Raw genomic sequence first — 20,977 nt, 5'->3', positions numbered from 1 at the left:
GTCTCTCTCCTGGTCCTAAGCCATAACTCCTTCCCTCAGATGTGACAATATGCTGCCCCTGATAGTAAGCAATGGGTAAATGCACAAAATAACACTCAGGAGGCCGATGCGGAGCCTTTCCCGCTGCTCTTGTGCCAATGTTTCTTTTGGAGCACTGCTTTTGAACTTGGCTTTAAGTATTGCCACCATTTGATAGGCAACGGCAGCCAGGAAAGGCAGAAGCTGTCCCAGGGCAGAGACCAGACTCAAGATACTTGGGTCTTCTTCATAGCTCTTCTCTTCAATATAAAATATTTTTTATATTTGTGTAAATCCAAAGGAAAACAAAATAAATCACCAAACGGGCAGTATTGGTACAGTAGGCAACTCCTTTGTGAATTGGCTCATTTAGGCATTCAGTAATTAAGATTTAACACAAAACAGAAGCTGCTTTCAGATGTCATTTTGATGACCAGATGATCTCCTCTTTATTAATATTATAATTTTAAACTATTGTCAGTTGATTTTTCAAGGATCAAGCTGTGAGCAAAGAGAATACACTGCTGAAGTGTGTCCTATTTACGTAACACAGTCTCAGTGAAAATGAGAGATTGATTATAAATCTGTGATACAGAGGATGGATAAACTGCACAACTAAATCTCAAGGTACTTTATCTGGACGATAGGAGAGAATTTATAGCTTCAGCATCTGCCATTCACCTTTTCTATTTAACACCATATGGAAGAACACAACAGCGTTTAAGGCAACATATTTCTGAAAACCTTTACGAGAAAGCCAGCAGCTTACTGCAAATGAAAAATGAAATCCTGGAGGGAACACAAGCGCTTCTCTTCCTTTCCATAGGCATGCAGAACGCGGGGGAAAGCAATTAAAGTATGATGATTCTAAAGGGGAATAATTATTTCACAATTACTTGAGAACATTACATTTATTGCTCTAATTAGTTTTTATTTTCCAAATAGGCATTCTTGTTCCTGCATTTTTCTTGCACCTATGAAGGTTTTTCCTGTTTTGACACTTCTTCGCTACGGAAAGCTCAGCCTCTCTCTCTACATGCATTCTCTATTTTGTGACTTTAGCCTCTGGTTAACCTTGCCCTGCCACCAGTTTGTTTTAATCAAAGGAAACCATGTCAGGAGATGCAATATACTTCGCAATTATATGAACACACAAGAAATAATCCGCTATAGGAAACACAGTTTGTAGAAATTCAGGAAAAAAAAAAAAAAAAAATCACCTCTCCACTTTAGAAGGAAAGAGGTTTTTATATGCATAAACTATAAAACAATGATTTTTTCTCTAGAGGGTTGTCTTGCCAAAGTGTATTCCTTGCATTCCAGGAGCTTTTAAAACTAGAAGATTTTGTACACCTTTCCCCTATATCAGTTGGGTCAAATATTTTTATATTAATATATGAATTAATTATGAAATTTGAATAGTCTAAATGCTCATAAGATATCAAACATCCTAAAATGGCAATGAAATATTTAGAGTTATCAAAGTTTTTAAAGCAATCATAACTGATGATTAATTTGGATGATGAATACATGTGGGGGAGGCTTAAAAACTTGTGAGATCATATCATAGGAAGCAGAAGATATATATAAATATGAATGTGCTGAGAGTTATTCTAGGTTAAATACTGAATGGGGTTCTAGACAGCTACTAGAAAAGATGATGGGGAGAAGGACACCATGAAATCATAATTACTTAATGCACATCCAGAGGTTTATTTTCCTTTCTGAAGCTCTTTGTCAACAGTCAAGAATTTTCTTCTTTTGCTTTGCTTTCCTTCAGTGGTGGCCTAAGGAATCTGTCATGCAAGTAACTTAGGTAACAAGTCATAACACTTAAAATAAAGCTAGTACCGAATCAACATTAGAATAAAATGCCAGTATAAGGATGAGGCTATGGACTTAAAAAACAGCTGATGCCCAGCTATCCATTTTCAGTTAGCAATTCATGGTTTGATATTCTACTTATTAAAAAACCCCATATAGTTGAAAAATTATTTTTGACAGTATGTTGAGTTTTCCCTGCGGTGAAGTTTAAAAAAAAATAAAGTTAATTTTATTATCTCCAGTTTATGCTGGAAAAAGTCCTATTTTGCAGGTTTAGTGCAGAAAGGGAAGTTCTGGTTTTTTTAAAGTGCAAGAATGCCCTGTGACTGATGACATCCCTTGTTTATTAAGCAATAAATACAAACAAACAAAAAGTATTGAAAATTGATCTTCACTGCCTTTTTAATCAGCATATTGCACATATATCTGATTTTGACTCATCTTGGATTAAAACAGGCAGGAATTCAAAGGCTAAGTACTTTTAAGCATAATTGCCATGCAAGCCATGCAGTTGCATGTGCACTGCTTTAAGCATCGCACATTTTATTGGCATTATAACCAGCTATCAAAAATAAAAGTCAAATTTGAGTTTGTCTCAGTAGTAACAAACACTATGACTCATTTACATTAAAGGTAATCCCAGGCAGTGGAATGTGTAATATGGAATGGAAATATCTTTGGTGGTATTGCAGAAATCAACGTGGGGGGTTACAACGACGAGTATTTAATCCTCAAAGCAACCACTTTACAACCATCCAGTTGGCATGTACATGTAAGTCAGTGAAATTACGAAGCAAATTACATTGAACTCACATTTTATAACCGCGCTTAGTAACCATTAACCCTCTCCTACCCTGTCCAAATATACACACATACACATTTCCACCTATATCTTTTCTTCAAAATTGCTTCTTCCACACAGTTAACACACGCAGGCTATGCATAACATCAGTCAATCAATTTCTGATCCTTTAACGAGAGCACTACAAAGCGGTCTCTTTGCGAGCATTTACGATGGCTAGAGCATCCAACTTGCCACCTGCCCTCAAGAGCAAAAGTTCATGCATCTTTATGCTTCGTACCCTAGAGTATCTATTTTCCAATGCCATTTCACTGATTATTTTTTATTAGCAAAATTGCCGTTCAGTTACGAACCAGGTACACTGATGTCATGCATACGGTTTAGCTACACCAAGTAGTCATGCTCAAAGTATCTGATGTTCTATTTTACTTATATTTAGCTAGACAATAACAGCAGCAAAATTTGGAAGGAAGCAACAATTAACAGTCTCACAGGGGTAAGAGTGTTTTAACTTTGACAATTATCAAGCTGACAGTTAACTTTCAGAATAGGTATGCACTGAAAGTTAGTCCTTGAAAATTCTCCTTCTTTGTTGCTTATTGAAAGAATGTATGATTCTGAAAATAATTCCCTTTACAGAGAATTTTTAAATGTGTAAAGAACGGGAAGTGTAAGTGATAACTGTATGGTGCCAATTCACTAAAACATCTGATACGCCACCAGCATAAAAAAAAAAAAAACAAACAAAAAAACCCTCAACTTAGTTCTGCAAATTTTCACTGTGAAAGAGTTTTACATCTATCTTGCTAATTGCCTCACTAGAAAATAGGAAACTCCTTTCTGCTAAAGACCAAACTAAGCTATACTCAATGGCTAGACCAGATGGCGAGGTTAAAAGTTTTGTGCAGCATCGTAACTTGGAGCATGCTCTGCGATGCACTGTGCCACCCTGCTGAACGCTGCTGGCGTCTCGCTGCACGGCTGGGGTGGGCCAGCTAAAGGGGAAGGCACATACGCGCCCGTGACCCCTTATGCGTAATCAAACTGCGTTCTCGTCAGCACTGATTAGTCCAGAGAGTTGGGGACTTGCAAATAAAGGTATGTCAGCACTTGGCTACAAGGACAAAATAAAGATGTTTTTAAAAGTGAATTACAGAGTTTTAGAAAGGCAGTGTAGCAAAGCTTCCACAGACAGCATTTAGTTTCAAGATATTTTTTTTTTTTCAGGAATAGAAGCTCCCTTAGTTGACAGCAATTTAGCCTTGATATTAATTTGTATGCATGACGCATGATCCCTTGAAATCATACATCTTCACAATTACTTAGATCAGCAGCAAAGCAAAGCTTGGTTAATACAAGGAAGCACATCACAACACGACCACTGATGATGCAGGAGGTAAAGTTTTTTTTTCTTCGAGAGATTACAAAGTCACCCCCCACCCCACTCCTCCCCCCCCCCAAAAAAAAAAATATGAGAAACGAGCATCAAATCCTACAAGGATGTGTGTATTTAACAATTCCATTATTAAACTTCTGTATTTAGAGATCCACTTAGAAGCTGACATCTCTCTAGAGTAATTTTTGTTTCTTTGGACACACATTAAGATCTGCGTCTGATGAACACTGACTGTGTTTCAACCTGTGTTAAAGTATATTACGGATGCTTCCCGGAGAAGAGGAGTATAAAGATAGCAATGCAGAAGGAAGAGTTTGACATGGTACTCCTCCCTCGAGGGGCAAGTCGGAGATAAAGTTATATAAGCCTAAGTGACAACAGGGCATCATCAGCCGCAGTTAATAGTGCCTTTGAGCTTGGAGATGTTTGTTAGCAGTATCTTTTCTGACTGCCTGGAAGGACAGCAGGTAGAAAGTCTAATCAAAGCTGAGACGATGAAAACAAGGGAAAGCTCAGCCGTGGCAAGTCCCTCCAGTGGGCTGCAAAGCCAGCAATACGAATGTTCAGCTGCAACTTTGTACCCTAACAGCCAAACCTACAAAATTTTTATGCAAAAGGGGAGAAGTACAGCACGTTTTCCGAAATTGACTGGTGCCGCTAAAAACGGGAATCTTACAACGGGAAAAACAAAACACAGCAGAGAACTCGTTTCTATTTAAGATCACGAAACAGAGACAACGGGCAGCATTTACACAAAAACCACTTTGCTGTCCTTCAAGGACTGTAAAAATAGCATAAGTCATCCGCGCCGAGTAGCTTCTCCCCCTGCCTCTCTCCCCTCTCCCACACACTTATTACATCTCCGCTGCCTGAAGGACTGGCCACCACTGAGTATCTCCGCGCAGAACATTGCCGGTGCAAGGGAAAGCACTCCACCTTAGGAGAAAGTTCGGATGCCAGTAAAGAAGGTAATAAAAGTCTGAATAGTCTTAGATGGGGGCACAGTATGCAACCTGATTTGTGCAAATCACAGGTGACAAGTCTCTGCTGCACACACGGGTTTATTTACACTTGTAACTTAAGCGCTGCCTCAACCAGAATAGCTCCAGTACAGAGTCAATGCCAAAGCCTCTCGCTTCATTCTAATGTAACTCAAACCACATTTATCATCATCCTGACGAAAGACGAAAAAGCAACAAAATAAAAGACATTTCGGATACTGTGAAAGCGCAGCCCAGTCCTCAGCCTTCCTATCTCTCGGCAAGTGACTATTTCCTCGTTTCTAGCTTGTATTTGTTCGTATAAGGCTTAGGTTTACCTGAAAATCCCTGTCAATGGGCAATGCCCAAGGGGATGGTAATAGAAACTTTCAGATTGAGATTAATGGAGCAGAGCCGGGCTAGGGGAATACTTCTCTTTCTGAAATTCCAGCATTCAGAACCTTCCGACAAACCTCATCCCTAGTTCAACCGCTTGTAAACCAACCATCCTCACCCTAATTAACACTCTCCATGCCAGGCAGCTGTCAGGGAGAGGATAAATAAAATAAAAAAAAAAAGAAGAAGAAAAATCCTCGCTTTCTGCCCGCTCTTACTCCCAGCAGCTGCTTAGCATTTCAGTCGAAATTGAGAAGCCGAGGAAGCTTTTGCGAGGGGATTTTTTTTTTTTTTTTTTTTTTTTTTTTTTTTTTTTTCTCCCCGTCCCTTCTGCCGGGGAAGGGCTGAGCTCGCCCCGGTGGGTCCGGGCAAGGGGGGACAAGTGTCCGTGGAGGAATTCCCGCGGGTCACGGCGGAGCAGCGCACGCAGTTCTGCGCGACCGCTCTGCCTTTTCTCCACGTTGCATCAGCAGCATAGCAAAACCCCGCACTTACCCCGCCGCCCCTCGCCCGCCGTTACCGACCTGCCGGAATACTAAAACACCCGGCTGCCGCCTTTTCGGGGAAAGGGGGGGGGGGGGGGGACACACACAGGCAACACGGGAGACCACCAAGTGACTTGGGAAGGGGGGGGGGGGGGGGGGGATAAAATAAAATAAAGGGGAAGGGGGGGGGGGGGAGTGGGGGGAGGACCCCCTTCTCCTCCCGCGGAGGGGCTGGACGGTGCGGGAGGGACCCGGCCGAAGCCCCGGGGCTCGGTGCCGGGCGGTGGAGGGGGGGGGACGGGACACACGACCCGGGGCGGGGGCTGTGTGGTGGTTTGGAGGGGGGGTTAGCCGGCGGCAGCCCCGCTGCCACTTACATTCTGTCAGAGACCAGCAAGCGGCCGTCGACCATCATCTCCGGAAGGAAATCCAGCTTGAACGAAGAAGTCATGCTGGGCTCCGGGGGTCGCCGCGGCGGTCTGGAGGGAGGATGCGGCGGGGCTCGGCGGATCCCACAACTGCGCCGGGCGGCGGAGAGGCAGGCACAGGTGCGGAGGCCTCCCCGCGGCAGCCGCCAGCCCCGGCAGTTGTCACATTTCTCTCCCCCTCTCGGTGTGTTTTTTTTTCCGCCAATCCCCTCCGAAATCGACTGCTGAGGCAACTGGCGGTGGAGCGCCAGGTGCTGAGCGGGAAGGCGGAGCCATCGCCCCGCTGCGGCTCCCCGTTAACCCCTGCGCCCCCGGCGGGGCCCGCCGACGCCGCCCCGGGGAGAGGCCTAGCACCGCCACGGGGGGACGCGGCTGGTGGTGGTGGAGGTGAGGGGACCGGGACGCGTCGCCCGGGGCTCCCCGCGGCGTGTGTGTGGGGAGTAAGGGGACGGGGACGGGCAGCGCCCGCCAAACTTTGAGGGCGGGAAGGGCCACCTCAGCCCCAACGGCCGGCCGGCCGCCTCGGCGGCGCTCCCCTCACGGCCCCACGCTCACGGTTCGGGTGCGCACACCCCCACACACACCCCATTATAAGGGAGGGAGCCTTGCCCCCTTGCCCTTTTTTGCCAGCCACCGGCCAAACCCCCTCCCTCTGCTTCCATTTCTACGAGCGCGCCGTGCCAGTGGTTTGCACCTGCCAGCCAGTAAGGGTAGGAAGGCGCGGACACCGCTGCCAAACTGGGGGCACTGGGAAGGTTCAGGGAGGTTGCTCAGTACGGGCTCTCTCCCCCTCAAATCCCCGTTCGGACCTCGGCGCCCATCGAACGCTCCAAGCGATGTTACTGGCTCGCCGGAGACTGGTAGTGACTCTGGCCTCGCTGACCAAAAAATAGGGGTTGAGAACAAGTAATGGCGGTAAATCCTCCCTCGGGGCTGCAACCTGCCAAAAGCCCCTTCCCAGCCCCGCTGTGCTCGGAGCTGGCCACAGCCAGCGCACAGAACCGACACCTCCGAGGCGCACACAAAATTCCACGCGCACAAATAGCTGGAGCCACCACCACCACCACCCCCCCTCCGCTACCGCCCCCTGAAAATCTGTATAAATTTTCCTTTGCATCTCCAAAACCTACTTGCTTCAGTACAAAGCAGCTCCAGGCAAAAGAATATTAACATATTTACGAAGATTACTGGATGATCTGAGCTGTCTAGACAGACAAAACGTTTCTCTGCGTTGTGTGTGCTTCTCCTTCTGAATCTCTCTCCAGGTTTTATAATTTGATTTGTTCTGGATAATCAACACTTGAAAACAGTAACAAACGCAAACTAAAAACGACGACACTTAAACTTTTCGAAGAGTATCCGAAAATAAAATGAAATTGACCAATAAATAAATATGCTATCGGTCAGGCCAAGTTTTAGTTAAATTTTGACCAGCGTCGATTTGGTAATAAAAATATAGACCAGGCAACTTTTCAGAGTTCGCTTTATTGCACTAAGAGACCTTTCCATTTTAAACAGTTAAAAGGAAGAAAAACCCCTCAGGCTGCTAAAATTTTTGCCTACTTTGCAAGTCTAAAGAAAGAAAAGGTTCACTTTGCCCTCAGCGTAATCCCCGTAGGACAGCTGCAATCCTGAACAGATATCTATAGTGTTATTAATCTGCTCTGTTCTATATGTTCGCATACTGTCCTCATCACCATGGCACCTAAACATCTACGCAGAAATGCACAAAGCAAAGCTATGGCTCCTCTTCACTGAATTAATGGCGATTCCTCTACGCCAGCCATCCATCGCAGCGTAGGACTATATGGCGGATAAAAAAACCCTAAGTGCGAAGTGGAAATAAAAGGAGAAACCAGCACAACTTTCTCCAGCTGGATGCAGCCACCTGGGTTTTGATCTGAGGCCTCCATGGTGGTTAATCCAGCGCAGAGCAGAGTTGGATTAACTTTCAATTTCAAGATCTTGCCACTGCAGAAGGGACAGGTTTTAGCTTAGAAGAAATACAGGCAGCTCAGTGAGGATGAAGATATTCTTTTAAGTAAACAGTCTCCACCCCCACTTCACCCTGTGCGGCTGGATCTGTACCTCTTCATCATAATTTTTTTTTGGTACATGCTAAATCTAAGGGAACTTCAGTCTCACCAGCCTGTTGCTTTTGAGGACCACAGTCCCACCGCTGCTAACTGAAAAGTAAATCCACGCTTCGCACAGGATGCGAAGGTGGAGGAGGAGAGGGTCACAAATAATTTTGCTTAAAATCTGTGTATGGAATAGTGAGATCTTTATAAATTTACCCCATTTCACAAGGTATAAGTGCTTAAAAATGCTTCATTAAAACGTATGTTCTTTTGAAATATTTATTTTCCTTTTAATTACATGTGAATTAGCTGGAAGAAGCTGTAGGGAAGCCCTCTTACTGACTTAAGCCTTCTCAGCAGTTTGTTAAATTCTAGCCTCAAATCCCTTGAGGGAATAGTGGATTCAAAGCAGCTTTTAATCATACTATAAGGAGGGTGAAGTAGTATGTAAGTAGGTCATAGAGAAAGCATTACAAGTGCATAGGTTATTGCTTTAACAACTACAGTGTAACACACTTTTCAAAGCACATTTGCTTTTGCCATTTAAAAGTTAGAGGCAGGAACAGGGTCAAATGCAAAAAGAAACCCTCTCTCTAAAAGATACCGAGATATGACTCAAGGAGTGTTTATAGGGAGAAACTGCATTCCAATAATTTGGTTCTCAAACATAAATTATGTGGTGTCTACGTACGAATTAACTCTCAAACACAAAGGGCAAGTGGCGAAAAACAAAAAACAAAACCCTGAACATTTCACACGCTGCTACAGGCTCAGCTCCGTTATTTGTAACGCTAATGCCAGTTTCTTGACCGGCGCATGTGCGCAAAATAGCAACTTTTGTTAAAAATGAAGGGGGAAATGGAAGCTTTGGTCCGTTACTATAGTACAGAAGGAAATGGGGAGGGGGAATAGCAAATGAAGCTGCATTAATTTTCACAGCATAAATCAGACAATAGATCTAAACACTGGCTTAGAGGAGCTGCATTATTGCTGCGCTATCACTGCCCGCCGATATTAAGCTTTTTCAGCTGGTGGAGCATATGGCAGTTTTGAGGAAGGAACCTGGAATTTGGAATCAGCGATTCTCAGGCTTTAATCCTATTCCAGCTACAAATGTCGCCTCCTATCCATCCTCCCCTCATTTCAGAGGCCCAGACCCCGCTTGCCCCTGCAGTCGCATCGTTTTCTCTCTGTGCCTTGGTTTCTCTATAGGTCTAAGTGGGGCAGATGAAGCAATTCCACCTCACATTTCCAGATTAGTCATCGTTCAAGCGGCTTTTCAAACATAGAGCTATATGCAATTTCTTCAAACAGCTCAACCTTTGAAAACTGAACACCTCTTCAGAGCAAAAAAACCCCAAAATCTGCAAAAAGTTCAGCTGGAGAAAGACAGGGGCTGAGCGGTGGATTGTTGTCGAGCGTATGAGCTCACTCTGACATCACTGCCCGCGGCTTTTATTCGGCGAGACGCAAGGAGAGCAGACACCCCCTTCCCTTCCAGATCCCGCAGCCAAATCCAGCGTGGAGCTCGCATCACGTCCCCACACCGGACCCCCTCCTCACCCTTTCCTTAATTGCCATTCTTTTAATCAACTTGCCCCCCAGTATCGGGCCAAGGAAATGCTACTGTTGGAAGCACTTCAAGGGAAAGTTTCCGAATGACTTCACTCTCTGCCGAGCCTGCAAGGCAGTATGAAGAGAGTTCAAATCCTCTGCTTTATTCCCCTCTAAGCCAATGAACATGCTCGGGATTCAGCTTATCTCTGGCATCAAAGCAAGTTTCTAACAGAAGCAGCAGAAGCAGAGCTCAGCGATGGCGGTGTAAATTTGGAGCGGGCTCAAATGACTTCAGTGGAATCATTCAGGATCTTCCACTAATGCGAGGGGAAAAAGAAATCTGGTCCAGATAGCGTTAGTGAATGCAAATGAGGTGTTCGCTATCTTTCACAAAGAAATAACTTTCCAGGCAAACCATGAGCCTGGAAGCAGCAGCATGGCTAATAGCAGAAAGTACAGCATTTTGGTTTGAGTGAAACGGGAAATGAGCCTACTTGCCTATAAGGGAGGAAGCCCATCAGCTTAACTTTTAGTAGCAGGCTTTTGGAGGGACAAAAGGTGGAGGCGGGGGGGGGGAGGAGAAAAAAGAAAAGCAAAACACGCGAGCACAAGTTACACAAAGCTTTTCAGGAGAGCTAAAGAACAGTGTAAAAGCCGTAAACAATTCAAGCAAAAAGTAGTGCATTTCTTTGAGTGGCAAAAAGTAATGGACCCTATTCTGCACCGTTTTACCATTTGTGAAGACTGTGATTATTTGTAACAAATCCGTCTTTGCCAGTTAGAACTAACATTGGCATAAAGTTTTGCATTACGAAGCGTGCCTTAACCTTCCAGTAAGGATTTTTTATTTGTGAAACTAAACATGTGACCATCTTCCCTTAATCTTATTTTGAGAAATAAAACAATATGCATATAACCAAAACCATTTTAAAAAGAAAATTCAATTATTGGTTAAAACTGATCAATGAACTTTAAGTATTCAAATCTTAGCCACTTGTGAGGCTCACCCCCCCACTTCCGTAGGCTATTGTAGCTAATCAGTAATTTTCAGAAATAAACGTCATTTAAAATTAGCCCTGTGAAAAGGTACCTCAAATTAAGCATTTCTAGAGCTTTCACTTGAAGCACATTGATATTATGTAAACTTGGTTGCTATAGTAAAACTTCCCACTCACTTCTTTTTTTTTTTCTTCCTATTTTATACCACTGAAGAGGTGATTTCATCACACTGTGGGTATAAGGCCTTTGTTCCATTTTGTGGGTAATAACTCAATCTTTCCGAAAACAATTAGGCAAGGTTTTATGGCACAAGGCAGACGTTACATGTGATGGAGGGCTTTTAGGAAGGGCCTTTAATTTGGAGGAATGCCCTACTTTGTTAATAGCGTGCATATACTTGGGATAATCAACCATGACCCTCAGGTCCAATCCCACATAGTGCTAGTGCTGAGCAGGAGCTGCCCAGTACCATTTGCTCCAGTTGGGCTATCCATGGCACTCAGCACTGTATTTAGCAAATACTAAAAAGTAAAGTAGTAACAAGTAAATATTTGCAAGACTAAGTTTTACTGTCTTGTTATTTATTTACAGCCCTGTTCAAGAGCATCGCTATCAATCTGTAGGTGTTGCCTTTGCGTAGTGCCTTGTGCATATAGACACAAGACCAAGGCTTTTGTCAACCCAGTCCTACCTCAACTTGACAACAGGCATTGACTGTTTTTTCCTCTTTTTTCTTTTTTCTTTTTTTTTTTTTCTTTTTTTATGAACTACCTTATCTTCTCACCTGCTGACTGATTCCATCAACAACCATGACCCAAGCAGAAGAGAAACTGGGGCACTGTATGCACTGGGTAGAGCTGATTTCCTACTAGACAGCAGGTGCATTATTTATGGTCAAAAAAAGCACCTTTCCAAACAACCCTGGAAGAGGGAACTTAATATTGTTGGATTTGGCTATTATATTATCTTCATGTGATAAAGTGTAATCTTGTATTACTTAGGATAGGAGGAATCACACATCTGGTGCTCTTGCCTGTGTTGCTGCATCCTCATAATGTGCAAAAGCCCTGCTTATGCCTTCGCAGGGCAGGGGAAAAAGCCCACCCTAACAAAAAAACCTTCCTCCTCGCCATCCAAATCCACAGGAACAACTACTAGGAGACACAAAACCTTCCCTCATTTTATGTACATTTGAGATTTCTGAAGATTTTTGCCCAGCTAGGGAGGCTGGTTACTGGGAGAGGTGCAGGATCAGGGAAGAAGATGGTGAGGATGGGCTGAACACAGCAAAATGCAGGATCAGGAGGCGATGCTGGAGGGCAGCTCCAACTCCAAAAGCAATGGGCAGAAGCAAGTGTGAAGTTCTAACGTGGCATCAGCAAGGCAAGAGGTTGGGTAAGGGACATCAAATGAGACAGGAAGCCAAAAGTAGACTTATTTTTATAAACAAAATGTAAAGAAACCTAGGGGTTTATTACAATATCTGAATTAAGCTACTGCACTCCACTTCTAACAACAGGATCTTCATAAGGTTAACCTCCATCTTCCCTTCTCATTCACTTTTACCACATTTTCCTTTCTTTTTCACTGCAAATGATTGGATCTCACCTTACGCTCAGATTGTAACATCTTTAAGGTAGGAAAATTCACAGTTCTTTTTTTTTCATTTGTTCGTGAAGTACCTAGCATACATCTCAGTCCTCAAAAATAACAAACAATCACCCTGATAATATGTAAAGTAACTATCTTTGTTTGGCATCATTATTTCCCACAGACAGAATCCATTAAACCTCAGACATGAAGGACGGAAAGAAAAGGCTCCTGCAGTAACTGTAAGGCATTTAGATGTGCAGAAAACTGCACTGTGCCTGGTTTTGGGTCCGTCTGTCCCCCCCGCAGATGAACAGTGTAAGAATTGCTACATAGGTCAGATCAAAAGGTCCACCTAGTCCATGACCCTGCCTCTCATAATGGCTTGTAATGGATGCAAAGAGAAAAAGCATGTGTATGGCCAAGTGCATGTTGATCCTTCCCACCTTCCAGCAACCAGTGGCTGAGGGACTTCCTAGAGCCAAGGACTGCATCCAAACCAAGGTGTTTAACAGGCTCAAAATGGCCAGTTAAATTTTTTCCCCAGATTCTTTCTCCAAAAGGAACACCGATGAAGTCGTACGTTTATTACTTCCAGAGCTGCCGGTTAAACAGGCTGTTCTTAAGAATTTCAGAGATTTGGGGCTCAGTACAACAAAGAGGAACATTGGCTTTCTTTTCTGAAGCAAAACATTAAACCCAACTTAGTGTTTAACATAAAATGTTTCACTTTGGTACAGCACAATAATTCATCTGCAACTTTTTAAAAAAACCCAACCCATTGATAAAACAATTCTGCAAGGGAAAAATGCAGAAACCATGAGGTTCCTAGGGCAGGCATCTAGTTTGGCATCCTTTTGTGAGAAAGGCTCTTTAGGAAAAATTTTGGTCACTTTGGATTGCTATATTTGGGGAGGGGGGTTAACTGAGTTGAATATATGTTCATCAGCTGTGCACAGACAAATCTCCATATGATTCATTGGAGCAGCACTGCAGAACACCTGGTGTTGCCGATGCAGTTCTGTTAGTGTTTTGTTATTTTTAAAGGGGGTTATATAACTCTCTCATTAAAATTAAATGTGGGCTGAAATGATGCAGGCAAATTCTCAAGCTTTAGAGTGAGCTTCTTCCTCGCAGTTTAGCTGAAAATAGATCATTTTTAGGCAGAAGAGAAGGAAAATGAAACCAAGAGGTTGTTACAGTTGAAAACTGAGTCTCTAAGAATTTAAGTTTTCTGATAATTCACCATTTCCTTTCTAGAGGGCCTCAATTCTTCAGATGCTGACCTGCAGCTTCCAGGGAGAGCAGGTGCAGGATTTGAATCTTAAATTCACTCCGCAGCACAGCTATCGTATCATCCACAGCTATCTATACTTGCAAGGTTCCATTTCCAGATGATCTACATTCGGGTGCCCTTGCTTTTCTCTGCACTCCTCTATTTGTCTAAACGGGGTAGTAAATTCCCGTATCGTCTCTCTGATTTTCTATCATTTTTTCCCCCCTCCAACCCTCTTCTCTATCTTCCTCCCAGTGACAGACTGTTGTCTGGCATCCTCAAAGGCTGCTCTTGAAGATGACCTGCTGATTTGCTGCCATGGGAACTCCAGACCGAGGACTGCATTTACCCCTCGCACACCGAAGGGCAGAAGCAACAGTTCCCCATATCACCCTTCTCGCCGGTAAAAGTTTGCCCTCCTCTATTTCAGAAGCCTTGCAGGGACATCAGAAGGCTGTGCCTTAAATAACAAGAGTGCTGCAGCCTCTTCAGCATCCAGCAGCAGCCACTGCTGAATAATTCGGAGGAAGGTGAAAAAGTCTAACAGCATATGTGAGCATGCAAATTGCTTTTCAAAACTAGTGGAGAAAAAGCTTAGGCAGCAAAGCATGAGACTTGGGAAAAACCCTCTCTAATATAATGGCAGAAAGCATTATCTTCGTGTAAGTGCCATATTCAAAACTTCCTAAGCAATTTTATTGGTAACCCTATTCTTTTGAATCAGAGAGAGTTAACATAAAATTAGGTTATTCTACCTGAATAAGGGACCCAGGCTAACACATCAGCCACTGAGTATGCTACATGGAGAGACAAGCAAGTAATTCTCTCCATTCCCCACCCTCAAACACAATCCTGGGTGTTTTAATTGAAACAGAAGGATCATTTTTACTTGGCTGCATTTTGCAGGGCAGCTTGCGATCCACACTGTGTCAGTCTTGTCAGTGCACTGGCAGGTTTACAGACCTACGATACTTTCCTACAAGCACCGACTCATAATAGCCTAATCCGGTAATGTGGGCTTAATGCATAATATAATTTCACGAACCACCAAGAAACTGAGTGCAAATCTGGGAGTCGATGCTTTCCAGAAATGTCAATTTAGCCACTAGTTCAGAAACCCTGACAATGGATCTGTCTGATATTAGCCCACAAAACGGTCACTGATCCTTAGACTATGAGAGAAAATAAAGTTGTGTGTGAGAACAGCTAAAAACCTTTTTACATCCTGCTCAAGCTGATTACTAGTTACACTATCTCAGTCTCAAGACTGGAGTGAGAGATGAGAAAATTAGGGTCCAGACCAAGATTTACACAACATTTGGGAAAATTCTTGCCCCCTTCCAGCCAATGAAGATAGTTAACCTTCAGTGCATCATTAACTTGCCACGAACAGTGTTAAAGTGACTTTAATTGACACATATTACTTCTGCTACAGAGTGAAATAACACAAAAGCAAAACAAAACAAAAGGAAAAAAAGCTTTTTGCCATGGCAAGAGTGTTAGGAGGGAAAAAAATCCCGTTTTTATTTCCTCTGTGAGGATGCCAGCAGTCCTGTTTCATAAACTCCAGTGATTCATCACCATCCCAGGCAGCCAATCATTCCGCAGGTCAAGTAGAAATGGGCTGTAGAGCCAGCAACTCCTGCTGCCCCGATAATGCATGTCATTCCAGGCATGGCGACATGCTTTCTCAACAGCTGCCATTTTCAGTTACCTTTTCTATGGCTGACATACAAGTAAATGTGTTGGAAGCAGTAAAACAGTCATAGGAAAGCAGTTGCAAAGATAAATAGCACCTGCACGTGATAATCTCTAATGTCATTAGAGAGGAAAGAAGGATGTGTTTTGAAACAGAATTTCTTTCTTCTGAAAGCATCACTTGACTTCGGGGGTTTATGTGAGTGTGTGTGTGACTGAGAGTTGGTTTTTTTTTTTCCTCGAATAAACATCCAGACATTTGTCTTGGTTATAAGCTTAACAGATATAACTAGGGGAAAAGGTGGGGAAAAAAACCTCCCAAACACCCAGCATAAAAGAAAAAATCCTCTCGCAATTCACTTGTGAGAAAGATTTTGTATAGCTAGATTTTGCTTGAATTCAGTAATGCTCACTTTAAGAAGCACAACTGCTCTAATTACAGCAAAAGAAAAGGATTTTCTTTAGATGTTTCTTTTCGGTCTTTATTCCTTATCATCTAACTTACATTTCATGAACTACTTGTTCAATAACTATCCTCTGAATTATATGTAGTTGAATACTTTTTTGCAGATACAAACTGAGTGGGAGTTTTGAGGGCACAGGACTACAAAAATAAACACCCTCAATGAAAAAATGTTTAAACTTATGTGCACATGTCTATGTGTGTACATATGCACACAGATTTATACCTGTATATTAGGTACAGAGCGTGCATAACTTATATGCATATACCATGTAAAGACCCTGTGCCTGCACACAAATGGTAAAAAAAAACAAAAAACCAACCAACAAACTGTTCCCAATAACAGTGCTGGAACAAGATTCCAAATGCATAAGATTATCCATATTAATTTATGGTAATCTACAAATGAATGCTGCAGAGACAGTACAGGTTATCCAAAATGGTACTTGCATTTAATGAGAAACTACCACAAAATATCTTCAAGACAGATTTAGTTGCATCTTCTAATACTCCCTGAATTCATATCATGCAAAACACAAAGTACAAGCTATGTTTCCCCTTCAGAACAACTGGCTCTTGAAATGCCAATGGAAAGCCAAGCTTTTCTCTCCATACAAAGTCCTCTTAGCCATCTTGCTTTCAGATTTCATCAACTTAGGTGTTTTCAGGGCTGTAAGCAGTGAACTTTCCATCAGCAGCATCTTCAGCTAATTAACCCTCCTGATTACAATAATTAGTATTGATTCACTCCTGAATGACTTCTTAAGTATTCAAGCACAATCTACACTTGCAGTAAAACTTCTAGATATGAATATTAATTGATGCTCTCCTTTGTTTTTCAGCCCCAAAGGTATAGTTTGCAATCTTATATAGAATCATAGAATAGTTTGGATTGGAAGGGACCTTAAAGATCATCTAGTCCAACCCCCCTGACATGGGCAGGGACACCTCCCACTAGACCAGTTGCTCAGAGCCCCGTCCAACCTGGCCTTGAAAATGTTTCCAGGGAATGGGCATCTTCCACCTCTCTGGGCAACCTGTACCAGTGTTTCACCACCCGCATTATAAAAAATTTCTTCCTTCTATCTAGTCTAAATCTACCTTCTTTTAGTTTAAAACCATTACCCCTTGTCCTATTGCAACAGGCCCGGCTAAAAATTTTGTCCTCATCTTTCCTGTAGGTCCCCTCTAGGTACTGGAAGGCTGCTATAAGGTGTCCCTGGAGCCTTCTCTTCTCCAGGCTGAACAACCCCAACTCTCTCAGCCTGTCCTCATAGGAGAGGTGCTCCAGCCCTCTGATCATCGTCGTGGCCCTCCTCTGGACTCACTCCAACAGGTCCACGTCTTTCCTGTACTGAGGACACCAGAGCTGGATGCGGGACCCCAGGTGGCCTCTTACAAGAGCAGAATCCCCTCCCTCGACCTGCTGGTCACGCTTCTTCTGATGCAGCCCAGGACACGGTTGGCTTTCTGGGCTGCCAGCTCTTCATCTACCAGTACCCCCAAGTCCTTGTCAGCAGGCTGCTCTCAATCCCTTCATACTTAAATTTGATAACAGAAACACTTCAGTTTTATTCTCATTTAACAAAGAGAACATTAACATGTTGACATTAGAGATCATTGTGGTTCATGAATCTGGAAAAAAAAAAAATAGACGAAGACTCCAGGCTAATAAATAAATATAATTCAATTCCATTTCCTCTGGCAGCATGGAAAGCTGGTTCCCACATTAAGACCTATCCTGCTCTTGCTCTGACAGGTAGGACCGAGAACGGTCTTTCTTTTTGACATTACACCTGATCATTGCAAGAACAAATAACAACTCATGTAGAGTCTGAATTAGCTCTCTTAGCACGGTTGTGGAAACAGATGTTGCCAAGTTTGACAACTGCAAGGCACCACATTGCTTTCTGAATGGGTGAGATTCAAAACAGGTAACGCTAAGGACACCTGCGATGTTCAAGCATAAGATCTCTAAACCTTTATAGTCTCTCAAAAGCCAACACTTCTGTTAAAGCATGCTAAGAAATGGCTTGTGTTACAGATTTGCTTCACCTTCTTTGATGTTAGTAATAATTGTTATGGCTCAAAAAGCAATATTTCAGTAAATATGCATAGAAAGAATTTTTTTTTGGAGTAGGGTTCACACTGAATAATTCAAAAATTAGTCTTTGATGCGAATGCAATGTCCGAAAATACCCTTGGAAAAGAACAAAGTAATTGGCAATCCAAGACAAAAACCTGTAGTACATGTATTTTATGCAGCATTTTATCTGATAACATAGGAACGACTGTAAGTTTAATATGAACTCACCTGTGAGAAAAGTGCTTAGGAAGCAGTTTTAGTATTGAATAGTCCTTAAAAGTGGCAGCTGGGTATGCTGCCCAGGTGTCTGGTGGTGGCTGCTACAAAAGTGGCATTCACCCTACTCTGGGCAATCACTAACAGGTCATTTCCATGTAACCGAGAGCGAGGGATTCACTTTATTGACACTCACAAAGGGCAGCAGCTGCTAGAAAGCCCAGGCTGCAGGAGGATAACTTGAGGAAAAAAATACATACACACACACACACACACACACACACACCCCCCCTCCAGTTCTGGCAGAGTAGAGCAGTTGTGAACGAGTTAATGTTTGTCTTGAAAGAAGTTCTTCCAAGAAAGTGAATTGTAGCACGGTCCCATTATATTAAACACCATCCTTGCTTTCTTCATGTTTATGCACAACACACAGCACACAAGTACTACCTGATAATGCATAACCTCTAGGCTTCTAGAGTATTTTATGTGATATTACCTTTTTGTTCATATAAACTCTTTCCTATTGATTTATACCACCTCAACACACAAGGGAAGGAGATGCAACAACAACAAAAATGCAAAACAGCATAGCAAGTACTCAGAGTCTCCCCATAAAACATTTTTTTTGTTGTTGAAAATACATGCTTTAGAGAGCTCTGATGACTATCAATAAATCTTTAATGTCTTTTTTTTTTAATTAAGGGGTCCAAGAGACCCCCTCAACCCATATAAATCATGCACTAGAAATCCAGTTTTTAAAAAAGCATGAAACCCGTACAATTAATTGATCTCAGCAAAAAATAGAAACCAATCTCTTTTTTCTCTCAGAAAATGATTATAATTATTACTAAAAGTAATACGTTTACTTAACATGTAAAGTATGTAAAGACTTTAAACAGTTTCAGAAACTCCACAGACTGATGACACTTCATTTTATTTAAGACACAAGCTGCTGTCCAAGTAGTAACTCAAAATTTTTCAAAAGCTTTATAACAATTTCTTGTAATAGTGCATAAGGTACATGAACATTTTGCCAAATTCAGCCCCCAAATTGTTAACTGTTCTAATGCTAAACTATGGCTACCTAAACAGAAAGATAATTCATGAAATGTCATATGAATAATTTGTTAGATTTTGGGATAGGAATCATCCAGGTAAATTATTCTGCCTGACCTTAAAAATTCTAACGTATGCTAATAGCTGGATTATAAAAATGGAAAGTAGCAGGGGCTCCCACTTTGAGATCTGATTTATCAGTTTTATTGCATTTTCATTGCCTAAACAAAATTAGGAACAGTATCTTCAAAACAGCAGTTAAAGTTGATACGATCGGGCATAAAATCAGGCAAGGGCACATTTGGCAACTATGTATTTGCCAGATTGACAGCAGTATTGTAAGCTTTCAGAATCAATAAGTTTTCTCGCCACACTTAAAGGAGAGGTTAGTAATAAATCTCCAACTTAATGCAATAGGCATAATTGTAAGATACAAATCTCCCCCTCCCTCTGCTACTACTAGCAGCAGATATCAAATGAAACAACCGTCACAAAATAGGCAATGCACTTCATATTCTACCGTATATACAAAAAGATTAAGGGAAATGAAAAGGGGGCTGAGAAAAGGAAAGAAAAAAAAAAACACAAACCACCCCATCACCAGACATATATTAAGCTAGTTTGACAGCACCATTGTTCAGTTGTCCCATTGTCAGACCAAAAGATGTATTCAATGCTACAATGTCTGCTAGCAAATAAACAAAAGACTACATTTTTCAAAGCGGGGTGCCAATTCTAGTATAATTCTGTGTGTATGTGCGTGTGTGCGTGTGTCTGCGTGTGTGTGTCTCTGAAAAGAGTAGTCGATGCTCGCCCCCCGCTAAACCTTGGAACATTAGAGAATATATGTGTAATCTCACATAAGGGAGTATTTAGGTATTTTTAAAACATCTTTAAGTGGTAAAGACTAGGTAGAGCATTAGTAACTATTTACATAGGCTAAGTGAAAATTAAAGTGGTATTTAGGGCACTAGCTCTAATATGGAGTCTCCCTGAGCTTTTTCCATGCTTATTCCATGCCCAGTGCATAATAATGAAGCAGGCAGAAATATTGCAAAGGAGGTGATAAAAGAAATACCAGCTCTCATTTAGGGGGAGGGAAAAAAAAAAGAAAAAAGAGAGAGATATTTATTTTTTTTCCCCCTTGCCCTCTCCGTACATTTGTCATCATACATGAAATGTGCGATTCTAACTAGTGGAAAATGCTACTTGCACACAGCAATGCCTGTCTTTTCCTTTAAATAGGGAAACTACTTAATACACAGCACGGTTATAGTTGCAGCGGGCCCAGGCAACTCGAAAGCACGCGTTAAAACAAAGGAGACAACATACCTTAAAAGCAGCTCCTCATTTCTCATAGTAACAGCGGATTTGGGACAGCGCATGCTTTCTGCACCGATATTCTCAACAAAAGCCAGTTCAGAAGTGCGCTCAAACATCAATGCCACAGTAGCTACTCACTAATGGCTACTCTTTCTCTCTTTCTCTCTCTAGTCAGACGCTGAGTGGTGGAGCAAAGGGGCCCCTGCAGATTCACTAAGCAGAAATAATCCTCTCTGACAAGTTATGTTGTCTGGGCATATTTTACATTAATGCACTGTGCTGCCTATAGGGGTCTTGTTTGCG

At 42.4% G+C, this 20,977-nt stretch overlaps 1 protein-coding gene across 11 annotated transcripts in view; it reads right to left on the bottom strand.

Moving 5' to 3' along the window:
- The window catches only part of CELF2 (CUGBP Elav-like family member 2), a 375,608-nt gene that overhangs the window by 240,142 nt on the left and 114,489 nt on the right, over window positions 1-20,977 (bottom strand). For 4 of the 11 annotated variants that reach the window (XM_049814453.1, XM_049814455.1, XM_049814457.1 and 1 more), the window contains exon 1: window positions 20,684-20,836. The exons of 2 other annotated variants lie outside the window; for them this stretch is intronic. In XM_049814453.1, the coding sequence (XP_049670410.1) occupies window positions 20,684-20,790 (107 nt within the window). In that variant the 5' untranslated portion in view covers window positions 20,791-20,836. Of the gene's footprint in view, window positions 1-6,278; window positions 6,601-20,683; window positions 20,837-20,977 lie in introns of those variants that run through there. 5 more of the 11 variants (XM_049814463.1, XM_049814462.1, XM_049814459.1 and 2 more) reach the window with 4 other exon arrangements.

This window comes from Accipiter gentilis, chromosome 11 (assembly GCF_929443795.1).
Source record: "Accipiter gentilis chromosome 11, bAccGen1.1, whole genome shotgun sequence".
Classification (NCBI taxonomy): domain Eukaryota; kingdom Metazoa; phylum Chordata; class Aves; order Accipitriformes; family Accipitridae; genus Astur; species Astur gentilis.
This window is presented reverse-complemented; position numbering and strand designations above follow the sequence as displayed.